At 37.8% G+C, this 23,005-nt stretch overlaps 1 protein-coding gene across 2 annotated transcripts in view; it reads left to right on the forward strand.

Moving 5' to 3' along the window:
• The window catches only part of KCNN3 (potassium calcium-activated channel subfamily N member 3), a 299,637-nt gene that overhangs the window by 185,854 nt on the left and 90,778 nt on the right, over nucleotides 1-23,005 (forward strand). For both annotated transcript variants that reach the window (XM_051993926.1, XM_051993927.1), the window contains one exon: nucleotides 11,269-11,687. In XM_051993926.1, coding sequence (XP_051849886.1) covers nucleotides 11,269-11,687 — 419 coding nt within the window. The remainder of the gene's footprint in view (nucleotides 1-11,268; nucleotides 11,688-23,005) is intronic.

Consider the following 23,005-nt stretch of genomic DNA (forward strand, 5'->3'; position numbering starts at 1 on the left):
TTCAAATAGTAATGTATATAAACCACTTTCCAAATCTTAAAGCACTATTTAAATGACAGTACTAGCTCTTATTTGGGACTTTGTTGTTTTTTTTTTAAATTAAAACTTTTTTATTTTCAAAACATATACATAGATAATTTTTAGCATTTACCCTTGCAAAACTTTGTGTTCCAATTTTTTCCCTCCCTTTCCCTCACTTTCTCCCTAGTTGGCAAGTAATCCAATATATGTTAAACATGTATAATTTTTCTAAACATATTTTCATTTATGCTGCACAATGAAAATCAGATCAAAAAGGGGAAAAATGAGAGATCAAAATGCAAGCAAACGACAATTAAAAAGTGAAAATACTATGTTGTGATCCACATTCAGTCTCCACAGTTATCTCTCTGAGTGCAGATGGTCCTCTTCATCACAAGATCATTGGAACTGACCTGAATTATCTGTTGAAAAGTATTTTTGCCAAGAAAATCTCAAATGATGTCATGAAGAGTTGGACACGATTGGAAAATGATTGAAAAAAAGACAATTTTTTTGTATCTATAGAACCTTTGTCTGTTGAAAATAGCTACGTCCATCAGAGTTGATCATTGTATAATCTTGTTGTTGCCATGTACAATGATTTCCTTGCTCTTATTACTTCATTTAGCATCAGTTCATGTAAGTCTCTCCAGGCCTCTCTGAAATCCTCCTGTTGATCGCTTCTTACACAACAATAATATTCCATTACATTCATATACCATAACTAATTCAGCCATTCCCCAACTGATGGGCAGCCACTCAATTTCCAGTTTCTTGACACTACAAAAAGGGTTGCTGCAAACATTTTTGCATTTTCCCCTCCTTTAAGATTTCTTTGGGATACAGGACCAGTAGAGGCACTACAGGATCAAAGTGTATGCACAGTTTGATAGCCCTTTGGACATAGTTCCAAATTGCTCTCCAGAATGGTTACATCAATTCACAACTCTACCATCAATATATTAGTATGGGACTTTGAACTTGGTAGAAATGCAGTATGAAGAACACAAATCTGAACAGGGTCTTTTCCCAGGCTTACCATAAAACACATAATTGTAACTCAGATATTGGTTTTGTGGTTGAGATGAACCACACATATATGTTATATAATGTTAGCTTGAATAACAAGTTCCATATTAGGACAAAGACCATAAAGTGACCTTCACCTTCACCTCTCTGCTCCACAAAAGATTACCTTCTCTTATAGAATTATTAGTCACAGAATCCTATAATCTGAGAATTAGAAGGGAACTCCCAAGTCATGTAGCTCAGCCTTCATCCTAATTCAGGAATCTCCTCAGTAGTGTAGAATTATAGACTTTGAATCAAAAAGATCTGAGATTCAAATCCTGCCTAAGACATTCACTATATGACCTTAGATAAATCATTCAATCTGTCTGGGCCCCAGTTTTGACATCCTTAAAGTGAGGAGTTGGAGTAGATGATCTTTAATGACCTTTCCAGTTCTTAAATCTACGAGTTGAGCTATGATTCTATGTGATCATACAATGGCACTTAAATTGAATTGGAGATCTGACCTTCCCAGAGGATAGAGAATATATTACCTTCATTAGGCAACCCATACAACTTTTGCACGTTCAATCATCTCCATACTAGGTCAGGAGGTTCCTTTAACTCTTATTGTTAAGTTCTTCTCTCTGCTGAGTCCAAAGCTATTCTATGTAACTTCTACCCATTGATTCTAGTTGTGCTTGAACTCTGGGACATTTGCCACCAAGGAGCCATTCTGAAGTTTTGGGTTCATTCTTATCTTCATCTTATCATCTTATCATCATCTAGAAGATGGTGGAGTCTTGTTCCCTTGGCATATACTCTAAGCTGAGTGTGGTCTCGGGATTTTTTTACATTCTAAAAAACCATTGAGGATTCCTATATTCTTGACATTTACTGTTTTGGAAACGAAAATATCTTAATATTATGAAAATATGTTTTACCTCAAAGATCTCCCCCACCCCAAAGAGTCTTCTATGAGTCCTTGGACCACACTTTGAGAACCACTGCTCTAGAGGTATCTTCAGTCTTTTTTACATCCAATTCTTCATGATCCCATTTGGGGTTTTCTTGGCAGAGATATTGAAGTAGTTTGACACTTTATTCTGTAGCTCATTTTATAGGGTTAAGTAACTTGTCCAGGTTCACACAGCTAGTAAGTGTCTGAGGCCAGATTTGAACTTGGGAAGTTGAGTTATTCTGACTCCAGGCCCAGAATTCTGTGAACTATGATGCTACCTTGCTATCCAGATTTCAAAGTTAGTTTCAGATTTTCCACTGCCTACCTCGCAGAGCTCCTCTTCCCCAGACTCCATGCTAGACCACCCTTCTGGATGGGAGGGCAGAGACTCATTCACTTGCTCCTTTTCATACCACTTTGTTAGATACTGCTTCAACTACTGGCCTTGAAATGACTATTGTGTGGTAATTCCTATTTTGCACAGGCACTTTTCTGAAGAGATGATCTACCAGCATCTTAAGCTCCATCTGTCTCAAACCAAACTCATCCTCTTCTTCTATATCACTCCACCCTGATCCTGGCATTCCTCTTGCTAACTTCTCACAGTCACCTTGCAATTGCTCTGGCTTACAACCCCAGAGGCATCTGTCACTCTTCTGTGTCCTCCAGCCCCCACATCCAATCAGTCACCCTATCTTGTAGATTCTGTTTCCATTGTTTCTCTCAAATGTGCTCTCTTCTTTATTGCTAGTGTCACCTATTCAAGCTATCATCCAGTCCCATGGATAAGCCTCCCTGCTGGTCACCCCTGGTCTGCTCCCCTTTGAAAACCATCATTAACACTGCTACCCAACTAATCTTCCAAGGAGTCTTCCTCCATCAGTGTTACTTCCTTTTCTTAAAAGACTTCAGGGACTCACTATTACCAGTAGAATAAAATAAAACCTTTAAGGCAGTAAATAAAGTGTCAGGTCTGGGTTTTGGAAGACTGGAATTAAAATTCAGCTTCCGACAGTACCTATATGACCCATAATCATTTAACTATCTCTATTTACCTCAGTTTCTTCATTTGGAAAACTGGAATAATAATTGCACTTCCCCCCCAGAATTGTTGTGAGAATCAAATGAGATAATTGTAAAGTACTGACTACAGTAAGTGTTCTGTAAATGTTAGCTATTATTATCATTCTCCTAATCAAGCTCCAATCTACATGTCTAGTCTTATTTTCATGCTATTCCTCTTCATATATTCCAAATTCCAGCTAACTTGGGTTTCTCTTTGATTCTCCCACCCCCATTCCCTTTCCCTTCTTGCACTGTACTTGACTATCTCTGTCTCTTTGGTTATGAATTCCTGATGCTTGAGATGGATGTTCTTCCACCCAACCATCTCCTCCCATTGAAGTCCCTCTGTATTTTCAATATTTCAGTGCTACCTTTTCCATGAAGTTTTCCTTCATTCCCTGGGCTAAAAACAATCTCTTCTTCTTCAGAAATTTCATAATTCTTTGCTCTTGTCCCTTCTTATGTTCTCCCTTGAATGAAAGAAGTAGTACTTATTAAGCACTTACTGAATGTATAAGCATTTATTAAGCATTTACTAAGTGCAAAGCATTTTGTTAAAGCTCTGAGGCTGCAAATAGAAAAGTAGAGACAAAGAACTCACATTCTAATAATGGGAAACAACATATATAGTAGGATTTTCAACTGCAAGTTAGATGGAAATGGTTCTTGGAATGCAAGGAAAAAGCTGATGGTTAATACATCTTCTCTAGTGTTATTTTCACTGATAAAATTGTATCCATTTCCCTTTTCTTCTATTTTTTAGACAATTGAGGTTAAATAATTGCCCAGGGTCACATAGATAGCAATATAGGATTTGAATTCAGGTCCTTTTGATTCCAGGGCAATGCTCTATTCTATTGTGCCATTTAGCTACCCCTAATTGTATAACCATTTCTTATGTTGAACCATTTGACAGTGCCAGGGAATTGGGTGGAAAGAACTTTCCTGACTTTTCAATAGCTCTAGCCGCTGAGGAGGCAGGGGCTACAGTATCTGCAGAAGTCATTGCCCAGTTCTATCCCCTTTGCTTTGTAGTTATTTATCTTCCCAATCTCCATTAAATTTATAATTATATAATATAATTATATATATATATTAATACATATATATTCTGTATTCTGTATATGTATATGTAATATATATATTCTGTATATATAATAATATAATTAATTTCTTGCTAACAGGATGTCAGCCACATGTGTCTATCTTTGTTTAATAGAGGTTTGTTGCTTGTAGGTGACAGGGTAAGTAATGGCTCCAATCAGATCATGGGATTTAATGATGGAAGGGACCCTATAGATCATATACTTAATCCTCTCATTTTATAGATGAAAAAGTGAAACCCCAAGAGGTTAACTCAATTGCCCAAGATCACACAGTTAGTGAATGAGAGTCAAAATTTGAATCTCTGTCTTCTGAGCCCCATTTCAATGTTCTTTCCATTATATCACATGGGCTCTCTACTAAAAAGGCTTTTTCCATTTCTTATGAAAACCTCCTTTATATCTAGCCAGCTCTATAAAGGACCTCTTAAAGAGAAGGATACTATTTGAAAAACTAAACAGGAACACAAAACTTGAAGAGCTGATGAGAACAGTTTTTAACTATGGTACTCAAGGTAGTCTTGCCTTAATCCCAAAGTACCTAGACCGTACTGGTGTTGCATTTCCCAACAGAAATACCAACCTCTTTCTTCAGATCTAAGAAGATCATATCCTGATTCTTATCAAGCAAGCAAAGGGCTCTGTTACTAGTTCCTTTAATCCTTGGCCCAGAACAAACCAGGTTTCTATAGCAACCAGATGCAATCTTTCATTGCAGAGTGGATACTTTCCATTTTGTATTAGAAGAGTTGCCCATGCTGGTTTTGTTGCTATGGTGTGGTCCTTCTGTCAGCAATCCAGAGCAACGGGGACCCTTTAATCTGCCATTAAGTCAGGCTAATGGGTGATAGAGTCGTGAGAATAGGAAAGCCTGGACTCAGCAACACAGACTATTTGTTTTTTTTTTTTTTTTGAGAGAGAGATGGAATGGGGAATGAAGAAAAGAGGGAAGAAAGGAGAGGAGAAAAAATGGAGGAAGAAAGGAGACAGAGGCAGAAAGTTTTATTTTTTTTAAAAATCTCATTAAAGCCATATTGACTTGGGAGCCACTGTTGTAAAATGCAAAGAGCCCTGAATTTAAAATCAGAGGACGTGGTTTCTAATATTGTTTCTTAACTATAATGATAATAATAATAACTAGCACTTTAATAGGACTTTTAAGGTTTATAAAGTCCTTCACTAACATTATCTCATTTGATCCTCCCCCAAACTTTGGAAGATAGGTGCTATTATCATCCCTATTATACAGATGAGGAAATAGAGACATAGGGTAGTTGAGACTTAGCCATATAGCTAGTAAAGGAGGCAGGATTTGAACTCAGATCTTCCTGATTCCATTTTTAGCACTCTATACATTTTGAAAACTGTAAGGTCTTGGACAGATAAGTTATTTCATGCTTTAATTTAGTCATCTATAGAATTAGGAAAATAGAAAAGATGACCTTCAAAGTCTAGGACACCATGATATTTCTTATTACCCATGTCATTGACCTTGGTATCATTATCAATCCCTAATCTTCATATTTGGTCTCTTATCAAATCTTGTCATTTACAACATCTCTTAAATATGTCTCCTTCTCTGCTATCATATAACCATAAGCCTGCTTTAGACACTTATCACCTCTCATCTGGACTCTTTCACTGTCCTTCTAATTGTTTTCTTTGCCTTAAGTGTCTTTTCATTCTCATCTGTCCTTTATTCAGTGGACCAAGTGTTTTTCCTAAAGGATGTATGATCATGTAATCAATAAACTCAAATGTTTTCCTTTTTCTTCTAAGGAAGAAAATATATTTTCTTCAAATATAAAATCCTCTCTTTGGTATTTAAACTTTTTTACAACTTGGTGTCTCTCTACATTTTCAGATGTTTTACATATTATTTCTTTCTATGTACCTTATATTGCAGCTACTTTAACTTTCTTTCCCCTTCTTTCCTTCCTTTCTTCCTTCCTGCCTTCTATATATATAGCCTTTGTTCTACTATCCCAGGTGTAGTGGAAGAAAGGCTATATATGTAGTATATATATAATATAGTTACTTCTTTCCTTCTTTCCTTCTCTCTCTCTCTCTCTCTCTCTCTCTCTCTCTCTTTCTCTCTCTCTCTCTTACGCATACACACACACACACACACACACACATACACACACACTAATGACAAGACTCTATTTCCTGACTCTTTTTATTGGCCTATGACTGGTATCTGTTTTTTTTAATAACCGATGCAAACATTATAACAGGACCCTAGAAGCATAAGAACCAAGGGAAAAACTTTACATGCTTTTTTTATCTTTGGATTTGATTGGTTTCCAGTTAATTTCTTTTTTTAATTTAATTTAATTTATTTTTTGTTACATTTTAAGTTCCAAACCATCTTTCATCCTCCCCGCCCCACACTAAAGAAGGCCACCATATGACACAGATTTATAAATATATGTAAAACCATACTATGTGTACTTCTATTTAGCAGTTCTTTCTCTGGAGGTGGATAGCATCTTCCTTCATGGGTCCTTTATAGTTGATTTGAGTATATGTAGTACTCAAAATAACTTGGTTCATAATTATTCTTTGAACAATATTGTCATCATTGTATACAACATTCTCATGGTACTGCTCACTTCACTTTTCATTATTTCATCCAGGTCTTTTCATATTTTTCTAAAATCAATAAGCTCATCATTTCTTATAGTGAAATAGTATTCTATCACAATTATGTGTCACAATTTGTTTTGCCATTTTATAATTGATGGGCATCCCCCCTCACTTTCCAATTTGTTTTTCCTACAAAAAACTACTATAAATATTTTAGAACATATAGGTTCTTTTCAATTTTACCCAATCATCTTGGGAACCAGACCTAATGGTGATACCTGCTTAATTTCAAATGAATTAATATTTTGTTAAGTGATTACTATATGCTGAGTACTAGGATTGATGGGAAGAGAAGGAAGAGAAAGGATACCAAGGAATATTTCCTGTCCTTCATGGAATTTACAATATAATGGAAAATATGATCAATATACAAATGAATAAATTACTCACATTTATATTGTTTACCAAGTGCTTTCCTTAGGCAGTAGCTAATATAGGAATTATCACTATTTTACAGAGGAAACTAAAGCTTAAGGAACCCAAGATCATATAACTGACAATAACATGATTAATCCATGAGAAGGGTAAACAAAATACTCTTCTGTGAGTTTGGAAGGTTGGAGGACAGATTTTCTGGAGGAGATGGTATTTGAGGAGGATGAAGAGGATGATTTCAATGGGCAGAGGTCATGATCAACAAGGCAACAAGGTCACCTGGGCTTCAGGAGCAGTGTGCACTTCTAAGACAGGAAGGCAGAGAAGCATGAGAAATGTGGTCGGGATGGAAGTAGTATCATAGATTCAGAGTTGGAAGGAACCTCTATTCTACTCCCTCATTTAACAGATGAGGAAACTGAGGTTTGGGGAAGTAGAATCATAGATTTAGAATTGGAAAGAACTTTAGAGGCCATCTAATCTATCTTCTTAGTTTTACAGATGAGGAAACTGAGGCTCAAGGAAGCAGAATCATAGATTTAGAGTTGGAAAGGACTTTAGGACATTAAAGTTCTTCTAGTCCATTCCATATAGGTAAGGAAAGTGAGGTCCAGAAAGATTGTTACCTGTTCCAGGTTATATGGGTAGTAAATGACAGAGAGAGTATTTGAACTGGGAGGTATATTATGGACTCCATATCCAACAGCCTCCATTTTCATGAAAAAAAAAATCTCCTCATGCAGGATTGATTTGTTTTTTCAATCCTGCACAGGATAATGGATTTTAGAACTAGATGAGACCTTAAAGATATAAGGATGATAATATAACTAACATTTATATAGGGTTTTAAGGTTTGCAAAGCGTTTTATGAATGTTATCTTATTTGATCCTCACAATAATCCTGGGGGATAGGTGCTATCATTATCCTCATTTTACAGATGATAAAATTGAGATTGAGAAAAATGAAGTGACATCTCCAAGGTCACACAGATAGTAAATCTCTGAAGCAGGATTTGAATTCAAGCCTTCCTGACCAGGGTGGTTAGGGGCAGAGTGGATAGAGTACCAGTTCTAGAGTCAGAAAGAATCACTTTTGTGATTTCAAATCTGACTTTAGACATTTAATAAGGCAAGCCACTTCATCTTGTTAACCTCAGTTTCCTCATCTGTTAAAAAAAAGGAAATGGAGAAGGAAATTTCAGTATCTTTGCCAAGAAAACCCCAAAATGGAGCCACAAAGAGTTAGACATATATCCTGAATTAAAGTCCAATTCTCTATTCAGTTCTTAACCTGGGGTCCATGAACACCCAAAAGGTCAATAGATAAATTTAAGAGGCAAGGAGGAGGACCTCTAAACTTGAATGTGGAAAAAAGTTACATCTTCATCTTCACTAATCTCCAACTGAAATATAGCATTTCCTTCAATTATTTAAAAACATGATTATGAATTGGGGGGTCTAGAGGCTTTACTATATTGATCTAGTCAACCCCTTCAATTCATAGTTGTGGAAATTTGAGCTCAGAGGAGTGGTTTACTCAAGGTAACACACACTAACAGGGACAGGAACTTGAACCCAAGTCCTGAGATTCCAAATCTAGTTATCTTTCCACTATACCACATCATCTCCCTATATCTGGAGCAGGCCCGTGGGCATTTTGCAAGACTGCCTTGATACCTGCCCAAGCAGGTCATTTAATCAGAATGCGCTGTGCTTCTATTGTCCTTTGTGACCAGGCTCACTTTATTATACCACTCACACCGTACCAGGCTGCGGATCTTGCCTTTCCTGAGTTCACTAAAGGCCAACATAACTAGCTTTGTTATAGCAACACCTTTGGGTAGTACTTGGAACACTTGGAACCTTTGTGCGGGGCTGAAAGTAGGGGAGGAAGGTCTGACACATTGTATTATGAGAATATTCTAATAGGGCTTGAGCTTCAATAATCAAGTCTAGGGAAAGTATCCCCCCATGCTTAGTGGGAGGACGGAGGTATGAAAGGGCAGGGCTGCTGTCACTGCTTGCAGTGGTCCAATCTCCAGATCTGCCTGAACTTCTGGTCATGTCCACCAAATGGCTGATGAGACGTCTAAGTCTAGCGCGACCATCCCATATATAACTTTGGCGTCATTGTCACCCACAGACATCATTCATGGATTGAATGTCACCCGTGTGTCAGGAATAGGGTCTTGTATCCTGGCAGGCCACTGTTCTCCTTGTCCTAATAAAGACTGACATTTATATAGAATGATTTATACATATTGCCTGTCTAGATTCTCACAGCACACGTGTGAGAGCCCCATATTATAAATTTAGAGCTGGACAGGACTTAGAGGCTATCTAATCTCATCCCTACAGGAAAAAAAAACAACAACTGAGATTCAAAGAACTTAAAATGTTCTGTCCAAGGAGGGAGGGAAGGAAATAAGCATTTATTAATCTCCTACTGTGTCCCGAGCACTATGCTAAGTACTATAATAAAACAGCTACTATTTATATAAGTTTTGTTATGTGCCAGTTATTATATGCTGAACACTTCAATAAAAATAGCTAACATTTATATAGGGCTTACTATGTGCCAGGCACTATATGGTAAGCACCAAAATAATAATAGCTAACATTACATAGTGCTTACTATGCATCAGGCACTATGCTAAGCACTATAATAATAGCTAACATTTATATAGCGCTTACTATGTTCCAAGCACTGTGCTAAGAATCATCATCATCATTGTTAACATTTACATAGGGCTTACTATGTGCCAGACACTGTGCTAAGCACTATAATAATAATAGTTAATATTTATATAGCGCTTACTATGTGCCAGGCACTGTGTTAGGCAACAGCAGCAGATCATCATCATCATGGTTAACTCTTACAAGGGGAATACTGTGTTCCAGGCACTGTGCTAAGCACTTTACAATTATTATCTAATTATCTAATTACAACAATTTTGTAAGTTAGAGGCTATTACTATCCCCATTTTACAGATAAACAAACAGAGGCAGAAATAGATTAAGTGACTTGTTCAAGATCATACAACTTATAAATATCTAAGGTTAGATTTGAACTTGAGTTTTCCTGACTTCTGACTTCAACAACTGCCTAGGTGCTCAAGAAAATAGATGGTGGAGGACGGAACTAGGACTCAAACTAGAACTAAGCCTAGGAAGGACCTCAAAAGCCATTCATATTATTTTATAGGAGAAAACTGGGGCCCACAGGGGTTAAATGACTTGACCAAATTCTTGAAGTTAGAGGCAGGGTATGAACTCTGAATTTGATCCTTTGATTGACCCAGGTAATTAATAATTTTATTAAATTAATCATTAATTAATTTAATCAATATTTATTATTTTATAAATAATATTCATTACTTATCAAATTGAATTGATAAATTCATTAAAATTAGATTCAGAAAGTGCATATTAATTAAATTCAAAAGTGCATATTAACTTTACTTACCTCACATGAGGCTCCAAGATGTCCTGGGATTATAGGATTCAGTACTAGAAAAGACAGTTAAGATTTTCCAGTCCAGTCTCCTTAGTTTATGAACTAGAAAGTTGTGAGAATTCAGACTGAAAAGGATCCAATTCAATTCAATCCAATTCAGCCCATCAATGTTTATTGAGGTTATCTAGTTCAATCCCCTCCCAACTTTGCAGATGATAAAACATGTCCGGGGGAAGAAGCAATGTGACTAAAGAACCTCAGTAGTAAGTAAGCCAGATTTCCAACCCACTTCCCCACATTCCAAATCTTTCCATTACACCCAAACTCTGGTCATAGAATCACAGAATATTAGAGTTAGAAAGAACTTGCTTATATGTATTTTTACAGAGGAGCCTTGACCTTCCACCGACTCGCTCCTGGTTCCTCACCTTGCAGTCCCTCAGGCACACTTGTCCCCATCCCCTCCAGAGCACTTCCATCTGCTTTACGGGCGCACAGGGTATTATTTGCTCCTTCTAGGTGAATGGGGGTTCTAATGCCAGGCGGCGCAGACTCAGCTACCACATGTTATACTTGGTCTTTGCGGTCCTGTAGCAGCGCTAACTGTGGTTTTTGTTCTCCGTTAGCTCTTTGTGATTGACAATGGCGCAGATGACTGGAGGATAGCCATGACCTACGAACGCATCCTCTACATCAGCCTGGAGATGTTGGTTTGTGCCATCCACCCTATCCCTGGTGAATATAAATTTTTTTGGACAGCCCGCCTAGCCTTCTCCTATGCTCCTTCCAGGGCTGAGGCTGACGTGGACATCATCCTTTCTATCCCCATGTTCCTCCGGCTCTACCTGATTGCCCGAGTTATGTTGCTGCATAGCAAGCTCTTTACAGACGCCTCCTCACGAAGTATTGGGGCACTAAACAAAATCAACTTCAACACACGGTTTGTGATGAAGACGCTAATGACCATCTGCCCTGGGACAGTGCTTCTAGTGTTCAGCATTTCTCTGTGGATAATTGCCGCCTGGACAGTACGAGTCTGTGAAAGGTAAGCCTGAGAGGAAGTATGTGGGCAAACAACAGAACTCCCGTGATTGTTCAGGTGGAAAATGCACAGGAGTCAGAGGACCTAGGATAGAGCCCCGTGTCTGGCAGTCACTAGCTATGTGGCCTTTAGCAAGTTACCTAATATCTCTATGCCTCAGTTTCTTCATCTGTAAAATGGGCAGAACAACAGCAACACGACTCACCCTTTAATGCTGGGAGGAAAGTGTTTTGTCACTTTAAAATGTTCTAGAAAGTGAGTCATTATTCTTATTCTCATCCCTGTGTTTCCAAGTCAATAAGTTTGCGATCTATTCTTTTTTTTTTTTTAATAACTTTTTATTGATAGAACGCATGCCCGGGTAATTTTTTACAACATTATCCCTTGCATTCACTTCTGTTTCGATTTTTCCACTCCTTCCCCTAGATGGCAAGCAGTCTTTTACATGTTGAATGGGTTACAGTATATCCTAGATACAATATATGTGTGCAGAACCGAACAGTTTTCTTGTTGCACAGGGAGAACTGAATTCAGAAGGTATAAATAATCTGGGAAGAAAAACAAAAATGCAAGCAGTTTATATTCATTTCCCAGTGTTCTTTCTCTGGGTGTAGCTGCTTCTGTCCATCTTTGATCAATTAAAGCTCTCTTTATCGAAGAGATCCACTTCCATCAGAATACATCCTCAAACAGTATCGTTGTTGCGGTATATAATGATCTTCTGGTTCTGCTCATTTCACTTAGCATCAGTTCATGTAGGTCTCACCAGTCCTCTCTGTATTCATCCTGCTGGTCATTCCTTACAGAACAATAATATTCCATAACGTTCATATACCACAATTTACCCAGCCATTCTCCAATTGATGGGCATCCTTTCATTTTCCAGCTTCTAGCCACTACAAACAGGGCTGCCACAAACATTTTGGCACATACAGGTCCCTTTCCTTTCTTTAGTATCTCTTTGGGGTATAAGCCCAGTAGAAACACTGCTGGATCAAAGGGTATGCACAGTTTGATAACTTTTTGAGCATAGTTCCAAATTGCTCTCCAGAATGGCTGGATGTGTTCACAATTCCACCAAGAATGTATCAGTGTCCCTGTTTTCCCACATCCCCTCCAACATTCCCCATTATCTTTCCCTGTCATTCTAGCCAATCTGACAGGTATGTAGTGGTATCTCAGAGTTGTCTTAATTTGCATTTCTCTGATTAATAATGATTTGGAAGTTTGCTATCTATTCTAAACAATTCCTGGAAACATGTACTTTTGCCTTTCCTTTTTTTTCCCCTAAGTATTTTTTAAACTTTTTCTTTTGTATGTGTGAAATTATAATGGACTAAAGGTTAGTTAATTTTTGTAAAAGTTCCACAGATTCTGAAAGTATATATGTTTTAGCAGTCTCATTTAGAAGATACTGTGAGTCTTTTAGCTCTAGTTTCCTTAGTAATTCCTCCCTATCTTTTCCTTTTTTCTTTTTCTTTTCATTTAGTTTTTTCTTCCAGTGATATGTAAAAACAATTTTTAACTTTTATTTTTAAAAGTTTGAGTACTCAGATTCTCTCCCTTCCTTCCTCAACACCTTCCTTTCTCACTGAAAAGGCAAGCAAGTTGATATAAGTTATATAAGTGTAATCAAACCTTTGTCCTTTCTTATGGTTTTGTCCTTGTCATACTTTTGTCCTTTCTTATATAGTTTAATGCTGAGCTGGTACAAGCTCACCTAATAGGTGATCATTGAGAAAGTGCACATGAATATTAATGAAACATTACTGATTCCTCCTTGGATTTGGATTTGGGCAATAAAATTGAATCCAGATCCAAACTGAATTCTATGTTTAAGAGTTTTGCCTCCAGTGAACTGGGTAATTAACTATGAAATCTCTCCACACTTTGTAAACTACTGAGAAGTGATATAGGAAGGTATTCAGTGGGAGAGAGGAATTGGTCCCCAAAAAGTTGCTACTAGGAAAAAAATCTGGGTCATGGATCATAGGCCTCAAATCAAATTAACAAGTCAAGTCAGCAAGCATTTATTAAACACTTACTGTATGCCGTGCAGAATTTAAGGGTTGGAAGGACTCTTAGAGAACATTAAGTCCAAATATGTCACGTTATAGCTGGGGAACCAGGCCCAGAAAAGGGAATCAACTTGCCAAAGCCAGTGAATGCCAGAGCTGGGACTAGACACCAGGTCTTCTGACAACACTTTGCCCCTATGATCCTAACCTCTCCCATTCCAGTCAAAGTAGTTGGACTATGCTTTCTACTTCCGCAGCTCTTTTAGGTATTCTTCCATGACTTTTCTCCTTCAAAGATGCCTTAGAATCATTCTAATGTGTTCCTCCTAGATAAAAACTATCTAGAGGAACATATAATGGGATTAGATCCATCTTGTGTGCCTTTGAGGTGGCCCTCTTAGTTACTCTGATGAGTGGCTCATCTAAACTTAATATTTTACCCATCAACCTCCCACCAGCCTGTCTCCTGATTACTGATATCTTAAGAATGATACATCCAACAATAAATGCAGCAGAGACATATAAAACTCAGGACAAAAGGTAATCAGCAGCAGTAGCTCAAAGCAAGTGAAGTTTTTCTGCCCTGACTCATATTTTCTATTTATTTTTAAAATTCTGATTCATTGAGAGACTAGTTTCTGTCAGGGCATTGGCCTGGGGCCCCCATAGCTAGGCTGTAATGGCATTTTCTGTTGCAGCTGGACAGTTCCCTGGGGATGGGGATTGCACATTCTGTGACAGTGAGTGGAGCTTTGGGAAACAGAACCTCTGTGAAGAGCAACTCGGCATGTACCAGACCCAGCTCCTCAGGCTCAGGATAGTATGTAGCAACTGGCAACTGACATAACAACATATGCTTCAAGTGGGATGACATTCAGCAAGGTTTTCTTTATGTTCTCCCATAAAAGCAGACGCTGTCCAAACGTGAAAAGTATTTAGGGCCACTGAAAGCCATTGGGGTTGTTATGTTTAACTTTAGGCAAGGAGATAGCATTGGCATAGTAGAAAGGGGATGGATGGGGAAACAGGGGGACCTGAATTCAAATCCCAGATTTGCTGCTGATTAGTCACATAACTCTAGGCAAGTGACCCACTCTGGGTCTTTCTTTCTTCATGTATAAAATGGAGAAATTAGAGTAGGAATTTTTAATTATTTTTAAGTTCCTCCCAGCTCTTTGATTCCTCAGAAGGATAAAAAATCTCAACTTTCTCCTCCTACTTCAACCTCCCTTCAGCCAAGGATAAATTTTTTTTGTGGTTTATCTATTTTATTTTGTGTCTCTAATTCAACAAGTCCTAGACCATAAGCAATATTGACCCAAATGTTTTCTTTTTGTTTAAATGAACTTCACTGTTTCGTTTATTTATAAAGTTGAAGAGCTAGAAGAGACCACCAGGAATTCTCTAGTTCAGCCCCATAATTTTATCAAAGAAGAAATTGATATTTAGAAAGGCAGAATGATTTGTCTGAGATCCTGGAGCCAGTTAGTAGTTGAGCTAAGTCTCCAGTATACCTTCCATCTGGTCTTTCAACTTGGCTCTCAGTTCATTTTGGCTCTGAGTTCATTGTTCTATCTACTGTGACATACACTCTTCCTTTGTCAGATAAAAGGAACTTGACATTTTCCATGTCTAATAGATTGATTTGAAAGTGTGTTCACATTTCAGGTGGTTTTGAGTGATCTTTAATGTGTTTCCCTCCCCCCAATTTTAGCAATTTGCCTCATGGGCAGCTAGATAGCACAGTGAATAGAGTGAGTGCCAGGCTAGTTGGGAAGACTCATCTTTCTAAGTTCAAAGCCAGGCCCAGATACTTAGTAATTATACGACCCCAGGCATGTCAGTTCACCTTATTTACCTCAGTTTCCTCATTTGTAAAATGAGTTAGAGAAGGAAATAGAAAACCATTCTGGTATCTTTGCTAAGAAAATCTCAAATGAGGTCACAAAAAGTTGGACATGACTGAAATAACTGAATAACAACAAACTGGCCCATTGATGGATGCATGAGAGGCAACATAACTTAGTGGAAAGAGAAATAGAAACAGTTCCAACACTTACTAGCTGTCACCTTGACTCTTTGAAACCTCATCTGTAAAAATGGGGAAATTAATTCTTGTCTTATGAAGCTCACATGATGGTTGTGAAGAGAGCACATTTGAAATCTCAAAATGACATATAAATATAACTCATGATTCAAATCAAGGTTTGAAGCACAGAAAACAATGAAGAGATTCATAGGGATATGCAGAAGTTTATACTTCTTTTCTGAGAGGTAACTATGTTTTAAATAAGCTTTTGACTTAATTGCTATAAGAAATTAAAGTGTTGACTAAGCCTTGATCCCTGGTGTGAAATTGAATATAATTAAAATATAAATATGGGAACCCAAATACGTTTTCATATTATTATTCAATCATTTTCAGCTGTGCCCAACTCTTTGTGACCTTGTTTGGGGTTGTCATGGAAGAAATATTGGATAGTTCACTATTTTCTTCTCCAGTTCATTCTACAGATGAGAAAACTGTGGCAAACAGGGTTAAGTAACTTACCCACAATCACACAGTAAGTGACTGAAGTCAAATTTAAACTCAGGAAGATGACTCTTTCTGACTTCAGGTTCAGCATTCTATTCAATGTACCATGTAGCTGCCTACATTTTCATTTACTAATACTGTAATCAAGGGGCAAAAGATATTTCCTAAAAAGACTGACAGTGGCCTTTAGGAAGAGTAGTACAGACTTAAACAGGATGCACATATTGGCTTATTGTCCTCCCTGCTGCAACATTAGCCAGTGTTTGGTCCTTAGCTGTATACACACAATTTAGAAGTTGCTATGGAAATGTTCCTTTAACTAGAGACATTTTGAAAGGCATTTCCCATTTCTTGTATTGTAAGTTATTTGTTAAGAAGCATTTTTTCACTTTTCCTGCTTCCAAAGAAGAATAGAGGGATTTGGGAATTTCACCAAAATAGCCATTGATTTATAAAAAACAAAACCGAGCCCTGTTATCCGAGGGAGTGATGACAACCATCATCTTGTTTGTGTTGGCCCCCAGCTAGACATTACATCATAGACTCTGAGATTTGACAGTTGTGGGATTCGGCATTCTCTGGGACACTCTTGGTGATATGTCAACCTCCCACAGGCCCTCATCCATCCATGAAGCTTCTAATTAAACACTTTCAACTCCGAAGTAACAGAGTAGACTGAATTGGATGATTTTCTCCCCATTGTCCTGATTCCTAATTACAACAAGTTGGGGAAATCAGGTTTCTTGTCATGTCCTGAGTAGAGGAACCTGCCAGCAAACACTGGTAGATTCATCTTTCTGTGCATAAGCATGTGGCCATTTGGGGATCCTGCTGGTAACTTTCCTTAGGATGTTATATAGCTGCAGTCTTGCTATTTGTACTCTATCCTCCCTTTAATGGCTGTCTTAGATCTGTTCATTCTCCCAGTTGCTTTAATGTATTTCTCTCCACTTGATGGAAAGGATTCCTTTGTTTGTGATGTACCAACCAACCTTGTACAAGCAGCATGTAGTCATGATCTGGAGGGCTTTTAGCATAGCTGTCTGTATACGTTTCAATTGCTAAAAATACTTTTATACATCATGAAATCTCTCATTTCTTCCAGGTGGATATTTTCTCCACCAATGTAAGTTATAACCCTTCCCTGCCTTAATAGACTATTTACATGAGTTGCCATGTTCTAAAAAATGAATCATCTGGAAGCCAGCCTTCTGTTGTTGGACTCTATAACCTCAGTCTTATAATGGGACCTGCACTCAGACTCTCAGAACCAAAAGGAAACATTAGAGTCATCTAGACTAACATACACGAACAAGATTCAAACACTCAAACCATCAAAAAACATTTATTAAGCACTTGCTATATGTCAGACAGTATATTGAACAAACCTGAAGTGGGTCCCCGTTGTCAAAAAGACTTAAACTATGAGGAGTGATGAGTGGGAAACATTATGTGAGTATAAGTATATACATATATGCATATGTGTGTGTGTGTGTGTGTGTGTGTGTGTGTGTGTGTGTATATATTACTTCTGTCCCCATGGGCTGGACAGTTACCCAAGGGATAGCACGCTGCCCCCCATGTGTGTATGAATATATGTCTATGCAAGTGTACATACACACATATGAGAGTACTTTCACCCTTGTGGACTGGATAATTACCTAAAGGACAATCTCCATGTCCTTTATATAGATATATCTGTATGTATATACACATATATATGAATGTATAGCATCTCTACCCCCATGGACTAGACAGTTACCTAGAGAACAGTCCCCTTGTCCTTGTAAGGACACACAAATGTGTGTATACATGTATGTTTGTATGCATGCAAATAAACACACATAGCAACTCCACCCCCATAACTAGGGGAGACCCTCATCCCTTCTAGAGACATACACACGTATATGTTTATACATACTTATGTTGGACTCTATATGTTTATAGAACTGCTACTCCCATGAGCTCGACAGTTACAGGACAGAATAGTACAAACCTCCTATTCGTTATATGGATATAAATTTATGCATATGTACATGTGTGCACATAAATTCCCTTCCCCATGGCTAGACAGTGACTTAAGGGTCCCTTTTATATATACAATATGTGGGTGGGCGGGTATGAGTATATGTAGTACCCACCCACCCACATATTGTATATATGTGATATATGTGATATATGTGATATACTTTGATCAAGTCACTTAAATGTTTATCTGCCTCAGTTCCTGCAGCTATTAAATGGAGAGAGTAATAGCATCTATCTCCTAGGACTGTTATAAGGATCCATGGGCTGGACAGTTCTACCTAAGGAACAGCCATTGTGCAGAAATAAAACATGGGCACCTCAGAGCTGTCTCAGCCAATCCGATGAAATGTCTTCCTCTGAATATAAAATAAATACAAAACAGTTTGGGAGGGAAAGCTGAGGAAATCAGGAAAGGTCTCACACAAGGCATGAAACTGAACAGAACTTTGAAGGAAACTGGGGATTCTGAAGCAGGAGGAAGAACATTCCAGGCATGGGGGGAGTCTAGGCAAAGGTACAGCAGATGGAATTCTGTACTGTGTGAGAATTGAACCTAACCAACTTGGTTGTTCCATGGAGTGTGTGTGAAGGGGTGTCTGCTCTACTGTGTCTCTTATTACCAAGACATCTAGTGGGGGAAAACCCCTGGACTGTAGTATCCCAAGTAGCCCCATTACCCTAGAGCTAATTATTAAGATTTTCCTTATGTTAAACTGGAATTTGCCTTTTTCTAACTCCTGCCCATTGCTCCAATTCAATTCTATTTAGTTCCACTAACACTTATTATAAAACACAAAACCAAAAATGAAATACCATTTCTTACCAACTGTACTTCTTAAATTCCACTCCACGTCATCATATTCTCAGGAGGAAGCTCATCATCTGGAAACTCAGCATCTGGAGAATACATTGGCTTTGGTATTCATACCTCCTCTGTACCCTTGGTAGCCTCCAACCTCTGATTGGAGAACTATCCAGGGGAGCCAAGAACTTTTCCAAAAGCATCCAACAGAGAGTTCACAGTACAAAGATTCCTGCCCTCACCCAGCTGTATTCCATAGATTCCATTCCATTACTACCTTTCTCTATACCCCATACCCTCTACCTGCCTCCCCATTTTAATCTTTCTTTTGTGTATTGTCTTCCCTCATTAGATTGCAAGCTCATTTAGGGCAGGGACTGTTTTCTGCTTGTACTTTTATATTCAGAACTTTTAGCACAGTACCTGGCACATGGTAAGTTCTTAATAAATGTATATTGAATTGGATTCAAATAGTTCCTACTCTCAGGGTATTTATATTCTATTGGAAGGATACAAAGTGTATATGGATAAGTACTACTAGTAGTAGTAATTATAAAGTACATATAAAGTAATTTTTAGAGGAAGACAATTCTGCCAACTGTTGAATGACCAAGAAAAGCCTCCTAGAAGAAATGGCACCCATTTTGTCCTGTAAAGCCAAGCACCCTAAGTCTAATTCTCTTTCTAGATGACAGGACTTCAAATATTTGAACAATGTTATGTGGCCTAGTGGGCAGTTAATTGGTATAGTGGATAGAACACTGGACATAAAGTAAGGAAAATTTGAAATCAAATCTGGCCTTAAACATTTACTAGTTGTGTGACTTGATCAAGTCACTTAAATGTTTATCTGCCTCAGTTCCTGCAGCTATTAAATGGAGAGAGTAATAGCATCTATCTCCTAGGATTGTTATAAGGATCAAATGAGAATGTTTACAAAGCTCTTAGCATAGAGTTTGATGTATACAAGTGCTTATTAAATGCTTGTTTCCTTCCTTCCTTCCTCCCTCAAGTCTTCCCTTCAGGGAAATCAACTCTAGTTCCTAGTGCATGACACATACTAGGCTCTTAATAAATTCTTCCTTGCTAAATTATGGCATGGAGAACTGAAAGCCTTTGTCTGCAAAGCCTTCTAGAATTGAGAGTCAGTTCCATGACATGATGAGCCATTAGGTTGTTGATCAATGAACTGATCATCAGTTGACTTTTAAAAGACAGTTTTTTGTAACGATTTAGAATATTCTCCAATGCCTTCACTACCTAGGGAAGCAAGTATTTTCCCTTTTTACTTCCTCCTCCACACAGTACAGAATCTGTACTCACCTCCTGGACATACCTCTTTCACAATACCATATTTTAGAAGAAATCCCTGTAGAGTGACTTCTTAGTTTCTATAAGGCCAAATTCTTTGAGGTTAACATTGAGCTTATTGTATCAAATATTAGGCTATCATGAAGATTCCTAACAAAGAGCTATAATTATTCAAAAGAGTTTCCCTGTCTATCAACATAGGAAAAACTAAATGGAAGAAGAATGCCTATTGTCCAGACTATAATATGGAGTTGGATAAATAACAAATAGACAGGTCCATCTGAACATTTAACAGACATTTTACATGGACAATGAACTGAACCTAGAATTGAATTGTCTTTGAGAAAATAGTCCCAAACAAAGGGCTACCTTTTTTAATGACAGTGCTCCTCATTGATGTTGTATGGCTAACCATTTATTAAACCAATAACCATTTATTAGATATCTACTATTTGCTAGATACCATGCTAAGTAATAGGAATACAAAGATAAGAAGAAAACAGTTCTTGCCCTCAGGAAATTTACATTCTAATGGGGGAGGCAATATATCAATATGTTTAAGATTTTACAAATATATACAGAGCACATAACAAAGTATGGTAGAAATGGCATTTATTTTACACTAAGCTGATTTCTCTTTAAGAAAAGAGAGTCTATTTGTGGGATTTGATTGGTTCAAGGAATTAGAGCTCAAGTCATTTATTTGGTGTTCTTGTCATCTGAACATAAGGAACTAGGTCTTTGGGAAGATGGTGCCTAGAGACTTAGCAGAATTCCCATTGTCCTTTGCAGAGGGAGGGGGAAGACAAGAGATGGAAGGGGGAATTTTTCTGGCCTAGTGTTGATGTTGCCATAGTGAATATAGAGTCAGGTCTGATTTACCAAATCTCATTTACCTCTCAAGTTATAACTAGGAGGAGAGGAGAATAGGAATGAAGGAGGAAGGGAAAGGAGGAAAGGGATCAGTTTGAACTGAGAGGCCCCAAGGATTCTATTTGGTATTTTCTTTCATTTGCCTGACAACAATTGCCTTGGTTTACAGGATCATCGGGGAAAATATGCTAATGGAAAGCCTGTTGATTTAAGAGAAGGTTCATTCCCTGTGTTTCTGTCTATGTTTTTCTGTCGGCGTCTGTTTCAGTCTCTGTCTGTCTGTGTGTCTGTCTGCATCTCTCTGTTTTTTCTATCTCTGTCATTCTCTGTCTCTCTATCTGTATGCATCTGTCTGTCTCTCCCTGTGTCTCTATGTTTTTCTGTCTGTGACTTCATACAATAATGACTGAGAGGAGCAATCCTTTAAGTAATAATAGAATGTTGATATATTGTAAAAAAAAAAGTATTTTTGAGCTAATAAGATTTATCCTGGTAAAAATGGATCATAAAAACTGGATCTCATAACCATCACTGTAGCTTGATTAGAGGACCACCATCCTGATGTTTCTCTAGTAGGCTTTCTAAGCTAAAATATGACACTTTATTTGTATCTGACACAAGATTACTGTACTGCTCTTGGGACACAAGTCATTCTCCAGCCCTTTGTGGTTCTTTGAGCCTAAGACCTCAAGCATACTTCAGCATAGATTGATAAAACCTTCCATATGAACATATGTAACACATGGATAGAAACATAGATACACATGTAAACTTGAAAGTAACTAACACATATACTATTTCCTATCATCCCCCATCCCCAGTTATACTGCCTTACCATCTATCTCTCTTGTCTCTCCATCTTTACCCATACAAAATGAGAGACAGACAGAGAGATGGAGACAGAAACAGACAGAAAAACATAGATAGAGACACAGGAAGAGATAGAGAACAGAGACACAAAAACACACAGAGAGATAAAAAAAAAAAAGCAGAGAGAGCAGAAGACAGACAGAAAAAGCACATTTCCCATTGGCCTAAATCAGCAGCAGTTCAGAAACCAAGCTCTCCCAACATTTAACTGCTACCTGCAATAATCCTCAGAGTTGGAGAAGTGCTAATTGCATTTTAGAATATTGGCAATAGTTACTATCTTTTGCCCCTACAGATTTACTGCCCTACCTTCTTGAATATGGTAATAGCTTGAATAGTATTCCCTCTATCAGTGCTGATTCTAATCCCTATATCCCTTGTCATCCTGTTTCAGACTATGACACAAATCCTGTGAGAAAACTAATAGAGGTATAATTATCCCCACTTTACAGATGAATTGAGATTCAGGGTTAAATGATTTATTCAAGATCATACAACTAGTCAATGGCAGAATCTGGACTCTGGCCCATAGAATTCTGGTTCCAAGATCCGAATTCCTTCTACTCATAATATACTTTTTTTTCACTGATGAGCTTTTTCTCACTTCTCTGATTTTCTGTTTTTTTCATCTTTTTCTTAGCTTTAACTCTCTTATTTTCCTCTTTTTGCTCCATGTTGGGTATTTTCTCTCTGTTTCATTGTGTTCTGGGAGTCCTTAGCAACCCTCTCCGAATCCTTGGCACTAAAACATACAAAGGATCATTTGTAACAAGGGAGAGACCTCTTAGATGGTAAACTTGAGGAACCGGTTGGAGTTGGGGAGAGTCTATAAATAAGCATTCTAAAGAAAGTATTGAACTTGGGGCTTCGTGATACAGAGAGA

Source organism: Antechinus flavipes, chromosome 4 (assembly GCF_016432865.1).
Source record: "Antechinus flavipes isolate AdamAnt ecotype Samford, QLD, Australia chromosome 4, AdamAnt_v2, whole genome shotgun sequence".
Taxonomy (NCBI): domain Eukaryota; kingdom Metazoa; phylum Chordata; class Mammalia; order Dasyuromorphia; family Dasyuridae; genus Antechinus; species Antechinus flavipes.